The 17,299-nt window shown below is 37.7% G+C and overlaps 1 protein-coding gene across 2 annotated transcripts in view; it reads left to right on the top strand.

The window, feature by feature from the left end:
* Positions 1 to 17,299, top strand: part of JAKMIP2 (janus kinase and microtubule interacting protein 2) — a 43,772-nt gene that overhangs the window by 11,789 nt on the left and 14,684 nt on the right. For both annotated transcript variants that reach the window (XM_058174076.1, XM_058174075.1), the window contains exons 3-10: positions 5,142 to 5,351; positions 6,163 to 6,261; positions 8,475 to 8,621; positions 10,093 to 10,233; positions 12,274 to 12,330; positions 14,149 to 14,268; positions 16,075 to 16,203; positions 16,633 to 16,716. In XM_058174076.1, the coding sequence (XP_058030059.1) occupies positions 5,142 to 5,351; positions 6,163 to 6,261; positions 8,475 to 8,621; positions 10,093 to 10,233; positions 12,274 to 12,330; positions 14,149 to 14,268; positions 16,075 to 16,203; positions 16,633 to 16,716 (987 nt within the window). The remainder of the gene's footprint in view (positions 1 to 5,141; positions 5,352 to 6,162; positions 6,262 to 8,474; positions 8,622 to 10,092; positions 10,234 to 12,273; positions 12,331 to 14,148; positions 14,269 to 16,074; positions 16,204 to 16,632; positions 16,717 to 17,299) is intronic.

The raw sequence follows: 17,299 nt of genomic DNA, 5'->3' as shown, positions 1-17,299 counted from the left end.
TTTTAACAGTCAATACTCAGGCACAAAAGTTGCACTGAAAAATAAGAGGCTGAACTGAGAATAAGGATTCTAAAATAAACAAATGTGATTATATTAGATAGAAGGGGGAAGCATACTGTGTCCACTAAAAAAAAATACAGCTATCTTCATGCATCTTATTGAACCAGTTTATGCTGTCATTGCTTTGTGCTGGTACGATACGCATTTAGTGACAATAAAAAATTCTCAATGAATATTACTCAAAATCATATGAGTGTTTAAACTAATATCCACAATTGTGTATCTTGTCTTCAAAAAGCATTTCCACATGCCATTGAAGTTTTAGCTCCATGCATACTTTAGAAAAATTGCCATGGAATTCTGCACAGAAAAAAGACAGAGAAATTTTGTTTCTCTCACAACTTATATAGGTTGGTGCCTGAGTTTTGAATGACTTGGTGTTGAGGAAATCTTTGGATTTAAAACCAACAGTTCACTAATAATTAAAATGTACTAGATGGAGATCCACATTAAAAAAAAACTTAAATAAGCTGTATTTTTTAATAAGACATTAACCACTAGACCAAACCTTAACCAGGGGTGTCAAACTGGCAGCTCATGGGCCAGATGCGTCACATGCAGGCCACACTCACCCCAGCTCCATGAAGGGGAAAAATGCCGAGATACATCACGTGACAGCAAAATGACACCGCGAGTTTGACACCCGTGCACTAGACCAAACTGGCTTTTCAGTTATATTTAAAAGATGTGTCTTGAAGATCTACGTAGTGTTGCCTGTTTTTCTGCCTCCAGGAATAATTTATTTTTACCGAACTCCCATTTTGGTTGTTTTGTTTTGTGTTTTCTTCTTGCTCTCATAAAATATTGACATATTTTTCCTACAGTGATCTTTGCCTGTTGTCACTTAATTATGTGGAAAGATCTGCTAGTATACAGCGATGAACAATTGCTCATTAGAGACCTAAATAATTTATTTTCAGATTAATTTATTCACCCTTGAGGTGTGTCATAAGGTACTACAGTGGAAAGAGAAAGGCTGGACTACTCCAATTCAATAAACTGAAACACAGGTAGCTGATGGGCAAAATATTTTCAGTTGCATCTGTTCTAGCGCTGAGTTGAAATGGAGAGATGTATGTTTCATTAGCATGGTCACCGCCTTTGGATTTATTTATTTATTTATTTATTTGCTGTCTGGTCAGGAGTCAAATCCCTTCACTCACTCAGGGCCCCAGGCCTGAGTACACAATGAGGCCTTTTCGACCTTACAAAAGACCAGCAGTATCAGGGACAACCCAATCTCCAGAGGAAAAATGTTCCATAGGGCAGGCACTAGGCCAGAAAAGGCTCATCTTCTGAGCCCCATTCAACTGACATTTTTTACCTGATGGGATCCAGACAATGCCCATTTGGCTGGACCAGATATGATATATCGATATAGATGGTTCCTTAATCTAGCCCTATGCTTTGAAAGGTCTTAAAAGTGACTATCAGTACTACACCTGAAAATACACTGGCAGCCAATAGAATTCACAAAGTAGTGGAATCACCTGTACCAGGTAAACTGGCTTCATATTTGTGTTGGTTGAAGCTTCCAAATACACTTCAAGAACAGCCTCACACAGAACATGTTTCAGTAGTTTAGATGTGAGGTCATTTCTTTTTAATTATTGCTTCTACTCATCTTAATAAAAGAGTACAAAACTGTGCGCAGAAGGACAGCTTTTGAGGCAGAAGAAAGGAAATATGCCCATTTGTTAAGACAAATAGGCCAGGTCTCTCTTATGCTGACCCAGCAAGTTTAATTGAATATTGGGGCATGATGTGGGATGCCCCTATGCAATTAAGCAGGAAGTTCTTTGAATGAAGTGAAGAATACAGAGATAATATTTTCTACAAGATATGTCTTTAAGTATATATGCCATTATCGTTATACCACTTGTCATGGGATCTCTGTTTGTATGTGTCACCTTTCCACATTCTTCTTGGACTAAGTTGGACTATAGCAAAAGTGCAATGTAACTACTACAGTTAAGTTTAAAATTGGGGGTGTATTTCTGGTGCCCAACAAGCTGAATAATTGAAATTTCAGGAAATATGCTGGATAGCTTTTAGAGCAGAAATGCTTACAGCTCAGCTAAACTCCTGCTTGGATTATATACATGTTTTGGGTTCAGAATACCCTTAACATTGTATCAGAACTTTCAGTTAATCTGAAACATAGCAGCCAGATAATATATTGGGCCCATTTCTACAGGACCTAACTTAGTAATTAACTCCTATTCATGATATAATTAGTGATATTTAAAGAACAAATAAATAAACAAAAAAATGGGATTGAAGCATCTAAAAGAATACCTTTATCAGCCAGAAGTACTGCTGAGATATTATATGTCAACCAGGAAAAATAGTGGCAACTCTGTTGTGATAATTTAGTTGTGGACGACAATTGGAAATTTGTTAATTTAAACTCTGTGTGCCAGATATAAACTGGTATCTTTAGCAGGGATTTTAATTCAGTTGATTAGAATTTGATATGCATTTTCAGATTTGAACACTGTGTTTTACTACTATGGGCATGACAGTATTTTTATCATTTGCAGTTTCTGCTTTAGTCGTAGGATGGTATGTTCACCATGTGATCTCTGATTAGCTAGTATCACACAATGAATATATTGTTTCCAAGTGGGAATAGTTGCTGGCTACAAGTATTGAAAAAACATGGAGTACTAGAAAATGGGAAGTTAGATTTAAATAAATTATCTGATTGGTTATTTGTTGCTAGTTTAAAGAAGATTTTTTTTTCTTTATTTAGTATTTTATTTCAATTTATATTTCATGCTTAGACTTGCAAGACAAGAAGGAATAATCCATACAGAACTGTAGTAACTGATATTTTCAAATGCTAATGCAACCTGTAACATCTTCATTGATAAATCAAGAAGAAATGCCAAAGTCAGCCCCAACTTCTGTGACTGAGAGCAGGGATGTAGATCTGAATTCAGCTCTCTTAGGCATAAGTTTCCACTGAGAAAGATGTGCAAATGAAGAAATGTGCATTGCAACATCATAACAAAATTATGTTATAGTACAGAAGGATGGAACTTGGGTCATAACATCACAATGCATATTTCACCATGTCAGTAACATCTTGGGTAGGTATAGATTCCACTACACTGCATCTGAGTTAAAACTAGCCACGGATAGAAACATTCTGACACCTGTATAGTCTCCCATGCTTGTTGGGTCAAAGCACATTTTACCAAATTAAACATATTAAAAATCACGTCTTGATTCAAATATGTTGCTTCATTTTTGTAAAGCAGCTATTAAGATTTAGAGTGCAAAATTCTATATAGAAACTTCTGCAGCTCTTTATTTGATCTGGTGTTTGTTTTTTCTTCTCATCCAATGAAAATAATTTTCTTCCCCAGAATGTTCTTTCAATTGTGGACAAAATCAATGGATCTTTGAATCATCATGCAGTTTCTCTGATTGTCAAAGCTGGCCCTATCATTAGGCAAAATGAAGCCCCTGCAAAGAACAGTAACCCTGGATGGCCCTAATCCATTCTGCCACTGGGCCACCAACAACTTTCAGGCTAGGAAATTTCAAGGCAGATGGTTAGCCTAGCCAGCCACTCTATAGGCATCACCCTGAGGTGATGCTTAGAACAAAGGTTAATGCAAGGAACTCAGAATGCATCACTCTGTGAAGCTTCCTATAGCAGCATCTACGTGTATGTATTCTCTAAAGAATAAATCCTTTTGTTGCTCCCATTTGGAGTAGGATATACAGGAGGGAATGAAAATGGCAGCTTGAGGCAGAAACTGCCGTGGGAGTGACACAGATATAGTAATCTTGGGATGCTTCTGCTGTTTGTGGTAATCAGTTATACAATATCTAATACCTAATTCTAGGGTGGTGCTAGTCTGAATTGAATGTGCCTACACCATTAGCAAGAATGGATCATAGTTAATCAAAATGATAAAAGATTTTGATTCTTGGATCTTTTGAAAAGTTTGACAGGTCCAGATAACAAAATTTATAGACCTGTATTATTCTTATTAGTGATCAGAATAGTTTCTATTCAATGAAGCAGAGGAAGACTAGTCTATTTGCTTAACGAGTGATCTCTGACTGGCAATTTCAAGTTATATTCCCTCTGTATTTTCCAAACTCGCCTTTCTGTGTTATAATTTATGGGAAATTCAACACAAAGCTCCCATTCTTGATAAATATCACCATAATTTCCATAATATGTGATTGCATTCTTAACTAGAAGAATTTGGCTTCTGCTAGCTAACACTGTGCTACTTATATTGCACAGCCAATATTAGTTTTGGCTTTACCAAAGATGAAAAACTGAGAGATTCACCAGTTTCATAGAGCTGAGGATATCAAATGTAGAACTGCCATAAAGTCTTCCCACATTTTTCTTGTTAGCTGAATGATAACCAGTAAATAAGACTTTCATTAGATTTTATCTATAGTGCAGGGATGTCAAACTCTCTGCCTGTGGGCTGGATGTGTCAGACACTGTCCATTTCCATCCCCGTTTTAGCAAAGGGGGAAAAGTTGTGATATGTCACGTGATGACGCGGGTTTGACACCCCGCTATAGTGGAACTGAGTTCTATTTCTCATATTTAACTCAAGATTCAGGGTCAAACCAGAATATTTTCAGAATGATGTGAACTGATCAGGCTGTTTCTCAAACCTGAGATATTTGGTGAATTAGGTGATTTTTGTACCAAGCCACCTATAGACATTCCAGGCTTTACACTTGCCACTGGTTTCAGTGTTAAGGACAATTAAAAATTACATTTAAAACATCAACATGCAAATTTGCTTGATTATTTGTATTCTTTTGTGCCATTATTTGAGCCATGGGATATTACATTAAAACAAGTTAATGGTACTGACAAAATACGTAACTTAAAAATCATGTTTCATTTTAAATAGGCATATCCTTACATGCACTGAACTATTTTATGCTCTTATAGTTTCAGAGAAGAAATTGCTGTAACAAATGCTGTAACATATGAACCCCGAAGATCCGTTACTTGCAAAATGTATTCAAATACATGCATTCATGATTGTACTTATGCCATATCACTGTTCTTGTGTATCTTCATTCAGATGGATGAGATCAAAGCAAAAGACAGAACTATCTTTTCTTTGGAGAAAGAGCTGGAGACCCTGACAGGATATGTCCAGAAGCTTCAGCTACAGAAAGAAGCATTGGATGAACAACTGTTTTTGGTTAAGGAGGCTGAATGCAACATGAGCAGTCCCAAAAGAGAGATCCCTGGCAGAGCAGGAGATGGTTCAGAACACTGCAGCAGTCCTGTAAGAAGCATGTTCTATTTCATCACACTGGGAGTTTGATTGGGTCCACTTATTGCATCATTCCTCTGCTTTCCATGAGTGGCATCTACTCATGAACTATACAATACTCCCTCTTGTGGTAATTCGAAGGCTGCATTTCAGTTCTCATTCAACTGTGTAGTTCATTCAAAAGGAGAGATGAGGAGGAGGAGGAGGAGGAGGAGGAGGAAAATGACTGGCATTTATGCAGAGCCTTTAAAACATTCCAAAAATTCTATATTAATTAACTCAACAGTTTATAAAAGAGCTTGTAAAAACCTGCTGTTAATGTTCCCTTGTTGAAGATCAAATTATACACTGAGGTTGTGACATAAAAGCTTGCCTAAAGCCACTTATTGATTTAGAAACATACATTCACATTCTTGTTTATATAAAATACATTATATGTTTACCAAGGATGCATGATATGTAGTTCTCTAGACACTGCTGATTTGTATTTGTCAGTATTTGTTACTAATAGAAGAGAATATTTGTATCTCAGGGTTGGCCTGTGGGTTCCTTGGTGCTCTCTGGGCTTGATTGTTGTTTTTTTACCAAACTAGTAACATCATCAGTACACTGATAGTGTTACCAAATATGGTAATGAAATATCTGCAAGAAAGCAACCAAATTTAGAGACCACCAAGAACCTCACAATATTTGTTGCTATTTGGCTTTGTGTAACCTATACAATTCTATCTTCACAAATGAAAGCATATACATTCCCAGGTCTCAACACTTGCCTCTAAATAACACGTGTGTCAAATTATTTTTCTTTGACAAACATTTGTAGGATCTACGTAGAAATCAGAAGAGAATGGCAGAACTCAATGCTACTATTCGGAAGCTTGAGGATAGGAACACTCTACTTGTGGATGAACGTAATGAATTGGTATGGTCCCTTAGCAGTTTCTGAACCTTTTATTTAATGTAAAATACCTGGGGTATCAATGAAAAAAATCATAAATGATAAATAATGCTGCAGAGGTGCATCGGCCTTGTTCATACTTATTTTTCTTCTGTTCAATCATGTCTGATTCTCTGGATAAGTTTCTGCAATTTTCTTGGCAAGGTTTTTTGAAAGTGGATTGGACTGAGGAAGTGACTGGTTCAAGATTACCCAGCTGGCTTTGTTCTTAAGGTGGGACTAAAGTTCATGATCTCCTGTGGGATCATTTCAGTGGAAGACGATTGAAGTTCTCTAGTTAGGAGCAGGACAACTGATGTTAACTATCTGAATCGAGTTAGACTGAGAATGATTGATCTAAATTTACCCAGTAAATTTCCTTGCCCATAGGTAGACATGAACCTAGGTTAATCACTATAACAATTTCATCCTGTTATAGATCTGACTGCTATCTTCCATAATTCATGCTTTGTAGCACTGTGTGTTGTGTGAACCCAGGCAATTCTGATTTATTTCATAAATAATGGTGTAAAATCAGTCCCTGACAGATAGCCCCTCTTCTTGATTTCACATGATAAATTTTCCAGCACTAGATATTATACCTATTTTAATACCAAACTACAACCAGAGCAATGGAATAGCAACCATTCTTTGTCTTCTTAGAAGAATGATCAGAAATAAGGCATGACATGGCCTTTCATTCAATGTTATGAGCAGTAGTTAGGTTGGATTCTTATGTTAAATTTATTTTTTGGCTATAGATATTTAACAACATTTCAGGAGAATAATTGTAAGAAAGTTAGAAGTGGCATTTCTTGTGTAATGAACTCATCAATATTTTTAACGCTGATCAAACATGTTTCGTAGATCCAAATGACATTATCATTATTATCAGATCTGCAGATGGCATCATAAAAAAAAATCAAAGCCTGATACTACAACTCAAACTGTGTTCTATTGATCTGATTCATATAATATTCTAAGCCATAGTTTGTAGTTTGTTTTGAAGTTAGTGTGATATATGAATCAACATGATAACTTCTTGAAGAAATAATGTTTTAAACATTTCCATTCCAGAAACTATATAAATATATATTTTTGTCAATCAGAATGTACAGGTAGTCCTTGACTTACAACAGTCCACTTAGTGACCATTCAAAGTTATTGTCGTGTCCCACCCCCCACTCCGACGAACGAGTCAAGGAAGTCCGTGAACTTGGCAATGAAGCCTCTGCAGCTTGCCAAGTCCCTTCGAGGTTTATCAGGGCAGGCAGGAGTCCAAGTTGTGACTTCAGCGATAGGGTCCAGTATCAGCAAACTCGATAAGACTTTGCTTGACTCAAGGTTGGAATGCCAAAAGCAGGTCCTTTATATAGGCTGTGGGGTGTGGCTCCATGACTCAGCATTTATCCAGGCCTGCCCCTCTGCTGGCGTCGTCTCTCAGATCTCCGGAAGCGAGGATCCTCCCACTTTGAATTGTCTTCAGCTGGATCTGTTGTCTGGGAAAGGGAGGGGTCAGAAGGCGTAGGCCCGACCAATTCCAATACCTGGCTGGCTTCCTGCTCTGACGGCTGAGCCAAAGGAACACACGCTGTATGAGTGAGGTTTATCGGGCTTGTCCTCCCACTCCTGGAATCCTCTCCAGGCATGGGGCCAAGGCCGGGGGCTGAAGGCATGACAGGCCATTCATCTTCATTATCAGATTCAGAGTCTGATAACAGGCCCGGGGGAGGGGCCCGGTTGAGGAGAGGAGGGAGGACGAGTCACAACAGTTATAGCAGCACTGGAAAAAGTGACTTATGACTATTTTTCACATCTATGATTGTTTCAGCATCCCCATGGTCACATGATTTACATTCGGATGCTTGACAACTGACTCACATTTATGATGACTGCAGTATACCAGGGTCATATAATCACCTTTCGCAATCTTCTGACAAGCAAAGTCAATGGGGAAACTAGATTCACTTAGCAACCCTGTTACTAATTTAACAATTGCAGTGATTCCCTTAACAAATATGGCAAGAAAAGTTGTAAAATGGGGTAAAACTCACTTAACAAATTTCTCACTTAGCAGCCTAAATTTTGGGCTCAATTGTGTCGCAAGTTGAGGACTACCTGCATACGTGTTAGTGGATGCATGTACTCTAGATTTGTAATCTATCTATCTAGTTAATTAATTAGCATTTTGTTTGCAGTTGAAACGTGTTCGAGAAGCTGAAAAACAATGCAAACCTCTTCTGGAAAGAAATAAGTGCCTCTCTAAAAGAAATGATGAACTCATGCAGTCGTTGCAGCGCATGGAGGAGAAACTTAAAGCAATCACTAAGGAAAATTTAGAGATGGTTTGTAGCAAGAATTCATATTTATTCTGTTTTTTATTCATTCGTTTGTTTTCAGTTCTTGGAATATAGCTATTAAAGGAAATGCCATAATCCTATTTTGATAATAGCCTTTTTTGGTGTCATAACAGGATATGAAGAGCCGAAAGGACTAACATCCAGTCAATGTTATCCTGACGTTTTATGTTTAGAAAAAATTGTAACAAAGAAAAAAGCAGAATGTATCATGCCCAACCAATATGGGGTGAAATAATTTTTCATTCGGTTTCAGTGTTTTTTTTTAAAGATATTTTTAAAGATATTTTTCTTTATTTTAAACTACAGCCTATTTCCTCAAAATGGCATAGAATTATGGCAACAACTTGAATCAAATTTGGAGATTCAGATTGGGGGGTCTAGAAGTCACAAAAAACTTTTTTAATCCTGGGGTTGTCGGTACCCCCCTTCAGTTTAGCAAAATGGACATGAGTTAGAAGGAACTACAGGGATGCTCGATTCAGAATTGAACTTCTAGTTCCAAAATAAACGATTGCTCTGGGATTCATTTTCATTATTCCCTTGATTCTCCAGGGTTAACCTTACAAAAGCTATTTTCTTGGAACCATTGAATTTTCTAGCAATTCAAGTGTCTATCTCCCAGATCACAATTTGCTGTTTTTGTTTTTTTCCCATTCCTGTTTTTTCATGTTTTAAAAGCCATTTGCTACAGTTTATATGTAGGAATGAAACAGATGCAATAAACAATGGCCTGGATGATTTTTTCAGAAAGCTAGGCCATTATATCCTAAGCATTTGTAATTAGAAGGCCCAGTGAGTTTGATTTTGTCTATTTGTTTATAAATATACACAATATCCATAGTTGAATGCCTTGCTGAGTGTTTTTCCATAAAGAGACGTGTATCTCCCCTTCTCTCAACACAACAGTAATTTAAAAACATGCTATGGGGAAAAAAATAGCTCTAACACAGTGGTGAAATCCAATTTTTTTTACTATCGTGTGGCTTGGTGAACGTGGCAGGGGAAGGATACTGCAAAATCTCCATTCCTACCCCACTCCAGGGGAAGGATACTTCAAAATACCCATTCCTACCCCGCTCCAGGGGAAAGATGCTGCAAAATCCCCATTCCCTCCCCACTCCTGGGGGAAGGATATTGTAAAATCTCCATTCCCACCCTACTGGCAAATACCAGAACTGGCAAATATCACCTCTGGTATTTGAGTAGTTCTCTGAACTACTCATAATTTCTTCTACCACTTCTCTGAACTACTCAAAATTTCCGCTACCGGTTCTCCAGAACCTGTCAGAACCTGCTTAATTTCACCCCTGCTCTAAAAACTATATTTCAATGTTTAAGACAGGTGACAAAATAAAATGTGAGAAATAATATAGTATGATATCCAATCAAGTAAAAAAAAATTAAAAATATAAAAAGAAATCTGGCTTTCCTGATTTTATTTTTTGTTGTTGTATAGAAAGAAAAGATGGTATCACATCCTCCTCTGAAGAAATTAAAATCGCTCAATGATCTTGATCAAGCAAATGAAGAACAAGAAACCGAATTTTTGAAGCTCCAAGTTATAGAACAACAAAACATAATTGATGAGCTGACAAGAGTAAGTTTATTAAGTCTTCATCAACTAAGAACCAAGAAACAAGATCTTGTAGGATTATATAACTTAAAATAAATTGCATTGTGAATAATATATTTTAATATAGCATTTTCTAAACTAGATGGTCACAGATATTTTGAATTTTACAAAGTCCAAATAATGTGAAACACAGTCCAGAATAGACATGTCTGATCTTGTGAGATTAGGGGAATAAAAGGAAATTGATATCTGGTAAACTGCAAAGCAAAGTCAAGAAGTCAACATCACCTCTATTTACAAGATTGGAGGAAATAGAGGTCCCCACAAATGCCTCAAGACATTCTTAGGAAATAATATGGAAGGTGACAATTATACCGTACTTTATTCAGAAATGCAATCAAAGTTTCCTACAGCTACAAAGTAATTGTAAAGACCACTCGATGCCTACTGCAGGAATTTAGATTAAAGCATAATTATGGATATCTGTCTAACTTCCACCTGAACTTATTGAATGAAGCCTCATTCTAAATAATTGGTGTCATGTCAAACTGCTTTTGGTAGCAATCTTGTTTAAAAACAAAAACTTGTACAAAATATCCTTTTGTAATTTAAACCCATTATTTCATTTTCTGTATTCTTGAAATGAGGGAGGGAGGGGTTCTTTGTAAAATTCTTTTCTGGCTTCCCATCCATTTTCAAATATTGTAAATTATTTCAGATATTGTAATCCTTACCTTTAAAATTGTCTTCGTCTTGTCTGCCTCTCATTGATCCCCATTCATCTAATGATGTCATTCATAAACCAAAGAGGTGAACAGAAATTGGAAGTAGGAATACACTGTATGAGGATTTACAAATAAATCTCTCAGTAGATTTGCATTAAGTTGGCAAAAATTCCTCCTTCCAGAATTAATAACGGCATTCAATGAAAAAGTCATTTTTTATCAACTGAAATGAAAAATGGCTCAGTGCTTGTGGCTGAAACAACAATGAGTTTTGATCAGTTAAAACAAATACTTGAGCTGTGATATATTCAGAAATCATTAACTGAAAGTTGTATAAACCATTATTCTTTCATTTGATGGATTTTGGTCTCTGGAAAAATACAGAATAGATCCTAGGAACCTGAAATTGACCCATTTTTGTTTAGAATTATACAATACTTATTCTGTAAGTTAGATTTCAAAGAAATTCCATATGTTTCCTCTTTTATTTCTTTCAGATCACCTCTCAAAAGCTTTTTTAAGAGGCCTTGGGAATAACTTCATCATGCTTATTATCATATTATAGCTAATAGAAAGGATGGGTTAGTTGAATAATTCCAACTCCTCCTCATCTGATTTGCTTCCATTTGTGGTTCTGTTCAATTCAAAAAAATTTAATGGAACTGGGACTTGGAATGAATAAATGAATCAATCAGTCAAATGAGTGAATGGTTTACTCTCATATGTCCATTTAAGAGCTCCACAATCACTTGAAGTGTTAATACCTCAATATCAAGTATAATCCCTTGATAAGACCACACTTGGAATATTGCATCCAGGTTTGGTCAAAATATTAAAAAAAAGACGTGGAGACTCTAGAAAGAGTGCAAAGAAGAGCAACAAAGATGAGGGGACGAGTATAAAACATATGAAGAAAGATTGCAGGAACTGGGTATGTCTGTTTAATGAAAAGAAGGACTAGGGCTGATATGACAGCAGTGTTCCAATATCTAAGGGGCTGCCACAAAGAAGAGGGGATCAATCTATTCTCCAAAGCACCTGAAAGCAGGGCAAGAAGCAATGGAGGGAAACTTATCAAGGAGAGAACAACCTAGAACTAAGGAGAATTTCCCGGCAGTTAGAACAATTAATCAGTGGAACAACTTGGCTCCAGAAGTTGTGGATGCTCCAACACTGGAAGTTTTTAAGAAGATATTGGACAGTGATTTGTCTGAAATAATATAGGGTTTCCTGCCTGAGCTGGGGATTGTATTAGAAGACTTCCAAAGTCCCTTCCAACTCTGTTATTCTGTTATCTTTGTATCCTGAGTGGTAACTGTTTCTTGGTTTTCTTATCTAGGATAGAGAGAAACTTATTCGTCGGAGGAAGCATAAAAGAAGTTCAAAACCAATTAAGGTAAATGAAGTTTACATATTATATTGAACCCACTAATATATAGCAACAGCTTGCAATATTGCAGGTTCAAGTCCCACCAGGCCCAAGGTTGACTCAGCCTTCCATCCTTTATAAGGTAGGTAAAATGAGGACCCAGATTGTTGGGGGGCAATAAGTTGACTTTGTATATAGTATACAAAATGGATGAAGACTATTGCCTGACATAGTGTAAGCCGCCCTGAGTCTTTGGAGAAGGGCGGGATATAAATGCAAATAAAATAAAAATAAATAAAATAAATAAATTAAATTTTATTTCATTCCCGATTCATGAAATTACTCTATTCCATGCCCACTTCTCAATAAGTTCAGAAGGAAAGATATTAGGTCTCGTAGAAACCATATATGAAAGAAAGAAAGAAAGCATTTGCTCAAGCATTTGCGCATTTAACAGTAAATCCAGCTGTGCTTACTAAGTGATGAAGGCAGGAAAACTAAACAAAAAGTCTATCATGTATGCAACTCATTGCCAATTTCTTGCTAACATCTGTGGTTCTGCAAGCTGCAAAACTGACTATAGACCATACTCTGTAAGTCTTATCTTTTACATGAGAACAAAAACATAGTAGTATAAGTGTTTAATTTAGAGAATTTAAATTTAAATTCTCATTGATCAGACTTCTCCATGACTCATTTTGGCAAGTTTTAAGTGCTGAAATCATCAGTACTTTGCTATCCAACCTGCTGATTAACCAATTCTGTCAGCTTGGTGCATGACTCATTTTCTTGTTTGATGTTGCTAATTAAGTTAGTCAGTCTGAATACACTAAAGCTATTTTTAAACCACTGAATTGTAATGGGGGCTCCAAAAGACAGCAGCTATTTTCACAGCATTGTAAGACCTATAAATGATGTTGCATAACCAAACAAGCAAGCTTAATGAGGAAGCAAATGGTCTTGGGGAAAAAATCCTTCCTTGTTTATTTGCATCTCAGTTTCCTTCAGTTTCCTAAGTCAATTGTTAGGCTTCAACTTCCCCAGAGCCAAAGTCTATCCTGTTGTACTCTGTAAGGGCCTTTTATGTAGAACCTTTGGCGTTGTGTCTGCATTGTGAATGCCAGAACTGGAAATGAGGAGTAGAAGGACAAATTATCCAGGGGCAGGGGTGGGCTTCAAAAATTTTAACAAGGGGTTCTCTGCCCGGTTAATGGGTGGGCTTGGCCATGGTGGGTGTGGCCTAGTCACCCTCCTGCACCATGGTGGGGGGTGGGTGGCCGGGCCTCCCCAGGCTTCAGAGGCCCTCTGGAGGCCTGAAACACGCCTGTTTCCAGCCTTCCTGAACTTCTGGTAGGCCCGCTTTTCACCCTCCCCGAGCCTCCACGTGTGCCCTGCATTTACCTGCATCCAAAATGGGCTGCATAGGGACTCCTGGGAGGGGAGGAGTGGGCAGGGCGGGGCCAGCCAGGAGTGGGATTCGGGGTTTCTCCAAACTGCATAGAATCTTAGCTAGAGGTTCTCCCGAACCCCTGCGAACCCCCAGCAGCCCACCCCTGTCCAGGGGTGATATATCTGTTTATTTTCTGCAGTCATCATCAGCAGAGCCATTTGGCTAGTTTGTTGCCTTCAAATTCTAGGTTTTCATAACAAAATAGGGTTTCAAAAATCCAGATAATACTACACGGCAGAAAAGAAAGATGGGTTCCTGTATTTCTTTGCTCCCATTTTGTTGTCACCCAGATGAAGCATCTCCAACAAATACCTGACTGAGGACATCTGATGGAGTATTATTGTGCTAGAAAACTAGGCTGGTGGCAGAGTTAGAATGTTTGGCTTTTTTTACAGAGGCATGTTCTGGACACAGTTTATGGGGGTGATGATGACTCTATGGACTCTGAGACATCATCCATGGCTTCATTCAGGACAGACAGAACACCAGCAACACCAGATGAAGATCTAGATGAAGTAAGATTTTCTTCTCTATTTTTATAAAGTTTGAATAATTACCAAATGTGTATCATCCCTTTCAATTTCTGTTTGCACCTGTTTGTTTGTTTTTTATGTAGTGTCCTTCAAAACCTCCATCTGAACCTCCTCCAATTCCTCTTTACTTTTTTTCTAGAAATTCCCTCAATTTCTGGACAGTATTCAGTCAAGAAACTCTGCTCTTTAAAAAAAATCACATCTTCCAACTTGTCCCATCAAAATGGACAAATAGTCAAAGTGGAATCTTATTTTGCTTTAATTTCTCAGTCAAAAGTACTTTTTCTCTTAATCAAAATTCTAATAGGAATTTCTTTAAAAACAGTTGCATATATTGTAAAACTTGGTCTTCTTCCTAACAAAGTGCATCAAAACATACCTCGGAACATTTCTTATTCTTTCAAATTTTGTATTTCTTCTATATACTTTATCATTGTCTAACCTCTGTATCCTCTTCAAACCCAACCAAAAGTATTGGCAAAGTTTTAATAACTTTTTCTCTAATATCTTCACCAGAATCATTTTCGGATACTCCAAATCTCAAACAAAATTTCTTCACTCTCTAAATTCCAATAGGAACAGGTTATCTAGTTCACTTTCCAACACACTTTTTATAAGAGAGTTTTATTCTTCAAAACTTCCACTTTGCATTGTTTTACGGAGCTTCCATCTTCTCAACTTCTTCTTTCATGTCCTCTTCCATCTTTACAAATCTTTCATCCATTCTTTTTTCAAAAGCCGTCAGTTTAGTATCAGGTGATTCAGCTAACTTACTGGCCAGTTGTTCAAACATTTTATGAAGCAAACCTGGTATAATCCCTCTCTCTGCAGGTTGCTCTAACAAGTCTCCTCTCTATTTTTGCCATTTTTCTGGTGGCTACCATTATGAATCATAATTAAAGAGAAAAGGCAAGCCCCCTCTTTGTTTTTTTTCTATTTTGTGTTTCTGTGCCTTTATCACTTTCAGTTCAGATGGAACTCCATAATTACAGCAAGCATCCTATTCTGGCTCAAATTACTTTTCCTTTGTTTTATAAAATCCACCAAGTGTCAGCACTGTTTAATAGTACCCAGAAAACATTCCACAAAGGATTTAGTTTGTTTGTCAATTTAATTCCAATTAATTCAAAAGCACTTTACCAAAAACAATCTTTCAAAATAATTATCCTTTAAGGTATAAATTTATATTCCCTCCCTCTTAAGTTTTTTGCAACTAGTCTTTAAAACATTTTTTAAAACCGTTCCAGAAGGAATGACTCAGCCAGGATTATTTTTTATCCTACCACTCAGAAAATCTCTCTTTAGCTGTAAATTAGTTACATCTGAAAGTGTTTAAGAAATTAGGCCTAGTGCAAACCTTATGTTCATATAGGCTGCATTATGGCTGGGAGCTTAACTGAAATTTCACAACTCCCACCCTCGCAATTCATAAACTGATCACAAAAATCTTAGTCCCTGCATTCTATTTACGAAGAGGAGGTATTCTGTGTGCGAGTGGGAGAACGTGATCTCTCCTTTATGGGTGAAACTGCGTCAGCCAGAATTCATGTCTGGCTGCTGATGTCTTCTTCAGTGTCTTCCCTGCTCCTTCAGAGACATCTAGTTCACCATGAATCCTCACTGGAAACTCTCTGTAAATGATTTCTTAACCTGTGTATTCCAGAATACAATGTTTTGTTTTTCTAACATAATAAATTCCAATCTTATTGTGATACAATCTGTTCTTGCACATTCCATACTTTTTACAAAACTACGCTTAATGTTTATCTGAAACTTTCTCTTTTTCAGAGTTTAGCAGCTGAAGAATCAGAGTTGCGATTTAGACAATTAACAAAAGAATATCAGGCCCTGCAGAGAGCCTATGCGTTACTGCAAGAGCAAACTGGGGGTATAATAGATGCAGAAAGGGAAGCCAAGGTTGGTATCTGCCAAGGTCAACATAGCTGTCACCCAAATGCATTCCGTAAACATGTATGTGCATCTATCTGCCTCTCTATCTTCTTTCTAATTCATTCAACCAACCTATAGCAAAACTACAAAAATTTCCATGCAATTGGATAACAATAACACAGACAAATCATTTTAAAGTAATAGAGAGTAAGACATGCTAAGAGCTTTGTCACAGAAAAAGGTGCTACTTGAAAAACACAGAGTAGAATGGAACAGGGTCTCAAAACTCAAAGTATTGCAAGAGTTACGACTGTTTCATTAGCACAAAGTAGCAATATGGCTGCTTGCCAGAGGTAAAGAAGGAGCTGCAAATGAATTAAAGATAATTTAATTCAGAAAGTTTGATGAGATCTAAAAACATGATTAATGAAGCTACTTTTTTTTTCTTTTTAACAGGCACAGGAGCAACTCCAAGCTGAAGTCCAGAGATATAGAGCAAAAATAGAAGATCTTGAAAAAACACTGGCCCAGAAAGGACAGGTAGACACTTTACAAAATACGGTTTGTCTCAATTACTTAAAGATTAGAATTAGTTTGTTATCTAGGAAAGATACAGCGGCCCTGCCCGAGCTCCTGGAGGTGCTTGCCGGGGTGGCAGTGGAGACCCCCAGACTTTTAGTCATGGGGGACTTTAACTTGCCATCTGCTGGCTCGTCATCGACAGTAGCTCGGGAGTTCATGGCCTCCATGACGGCCCTGGACCTGACTCAAGTAGTGGATGGCCCTACTCACATTGGGGGAGGCACACTGGACCTGATTTTTATCTCTGGTCAGTGGCTGAAGGATCTGGACTTGGGAGATATAGTCACAGAGCCTTTGTCATGGTCAGATCACTCTCTCCTTCGCCTGGACTTTCTGACCGCTACCCAACACCGCAGGGAGACGGAACCATTACGTTGGTACCGTCCCAGGCGCCTGATGGACCCAGAGAGGTTCCGGACGGAGCTTGGGCCATTCCCTGAGGGTCTGGCTCACGGCACGGCAGAGGAACTGGCCGCAGCCTGGGAACGGGCTGCGGCTGGGGCTTTAGACCGTGTCGTGCCTCTGCGGCCTCTGACCCGGC

The sequence above is a fragment of the Ahaetulla prasina genome, chromosome 2 (genome assembly GCF_028640845.1).
Source record: "Ahaetulla prasina isolate Xishuangbanna chromosome 2, ASM2864084v1, whole genome shotgun sequence".
Lineage (NCBI taxonomy): Eukaryota > Metazoa > Chordata > Lepidosauria > Squamata > Colubridae > Ahaetulla > Ahaetulla prasina.
Note: the sequence above shows the minus strand (reverse complement) of the source record. Positions and strands in the feature narration are given on the sequence as shown.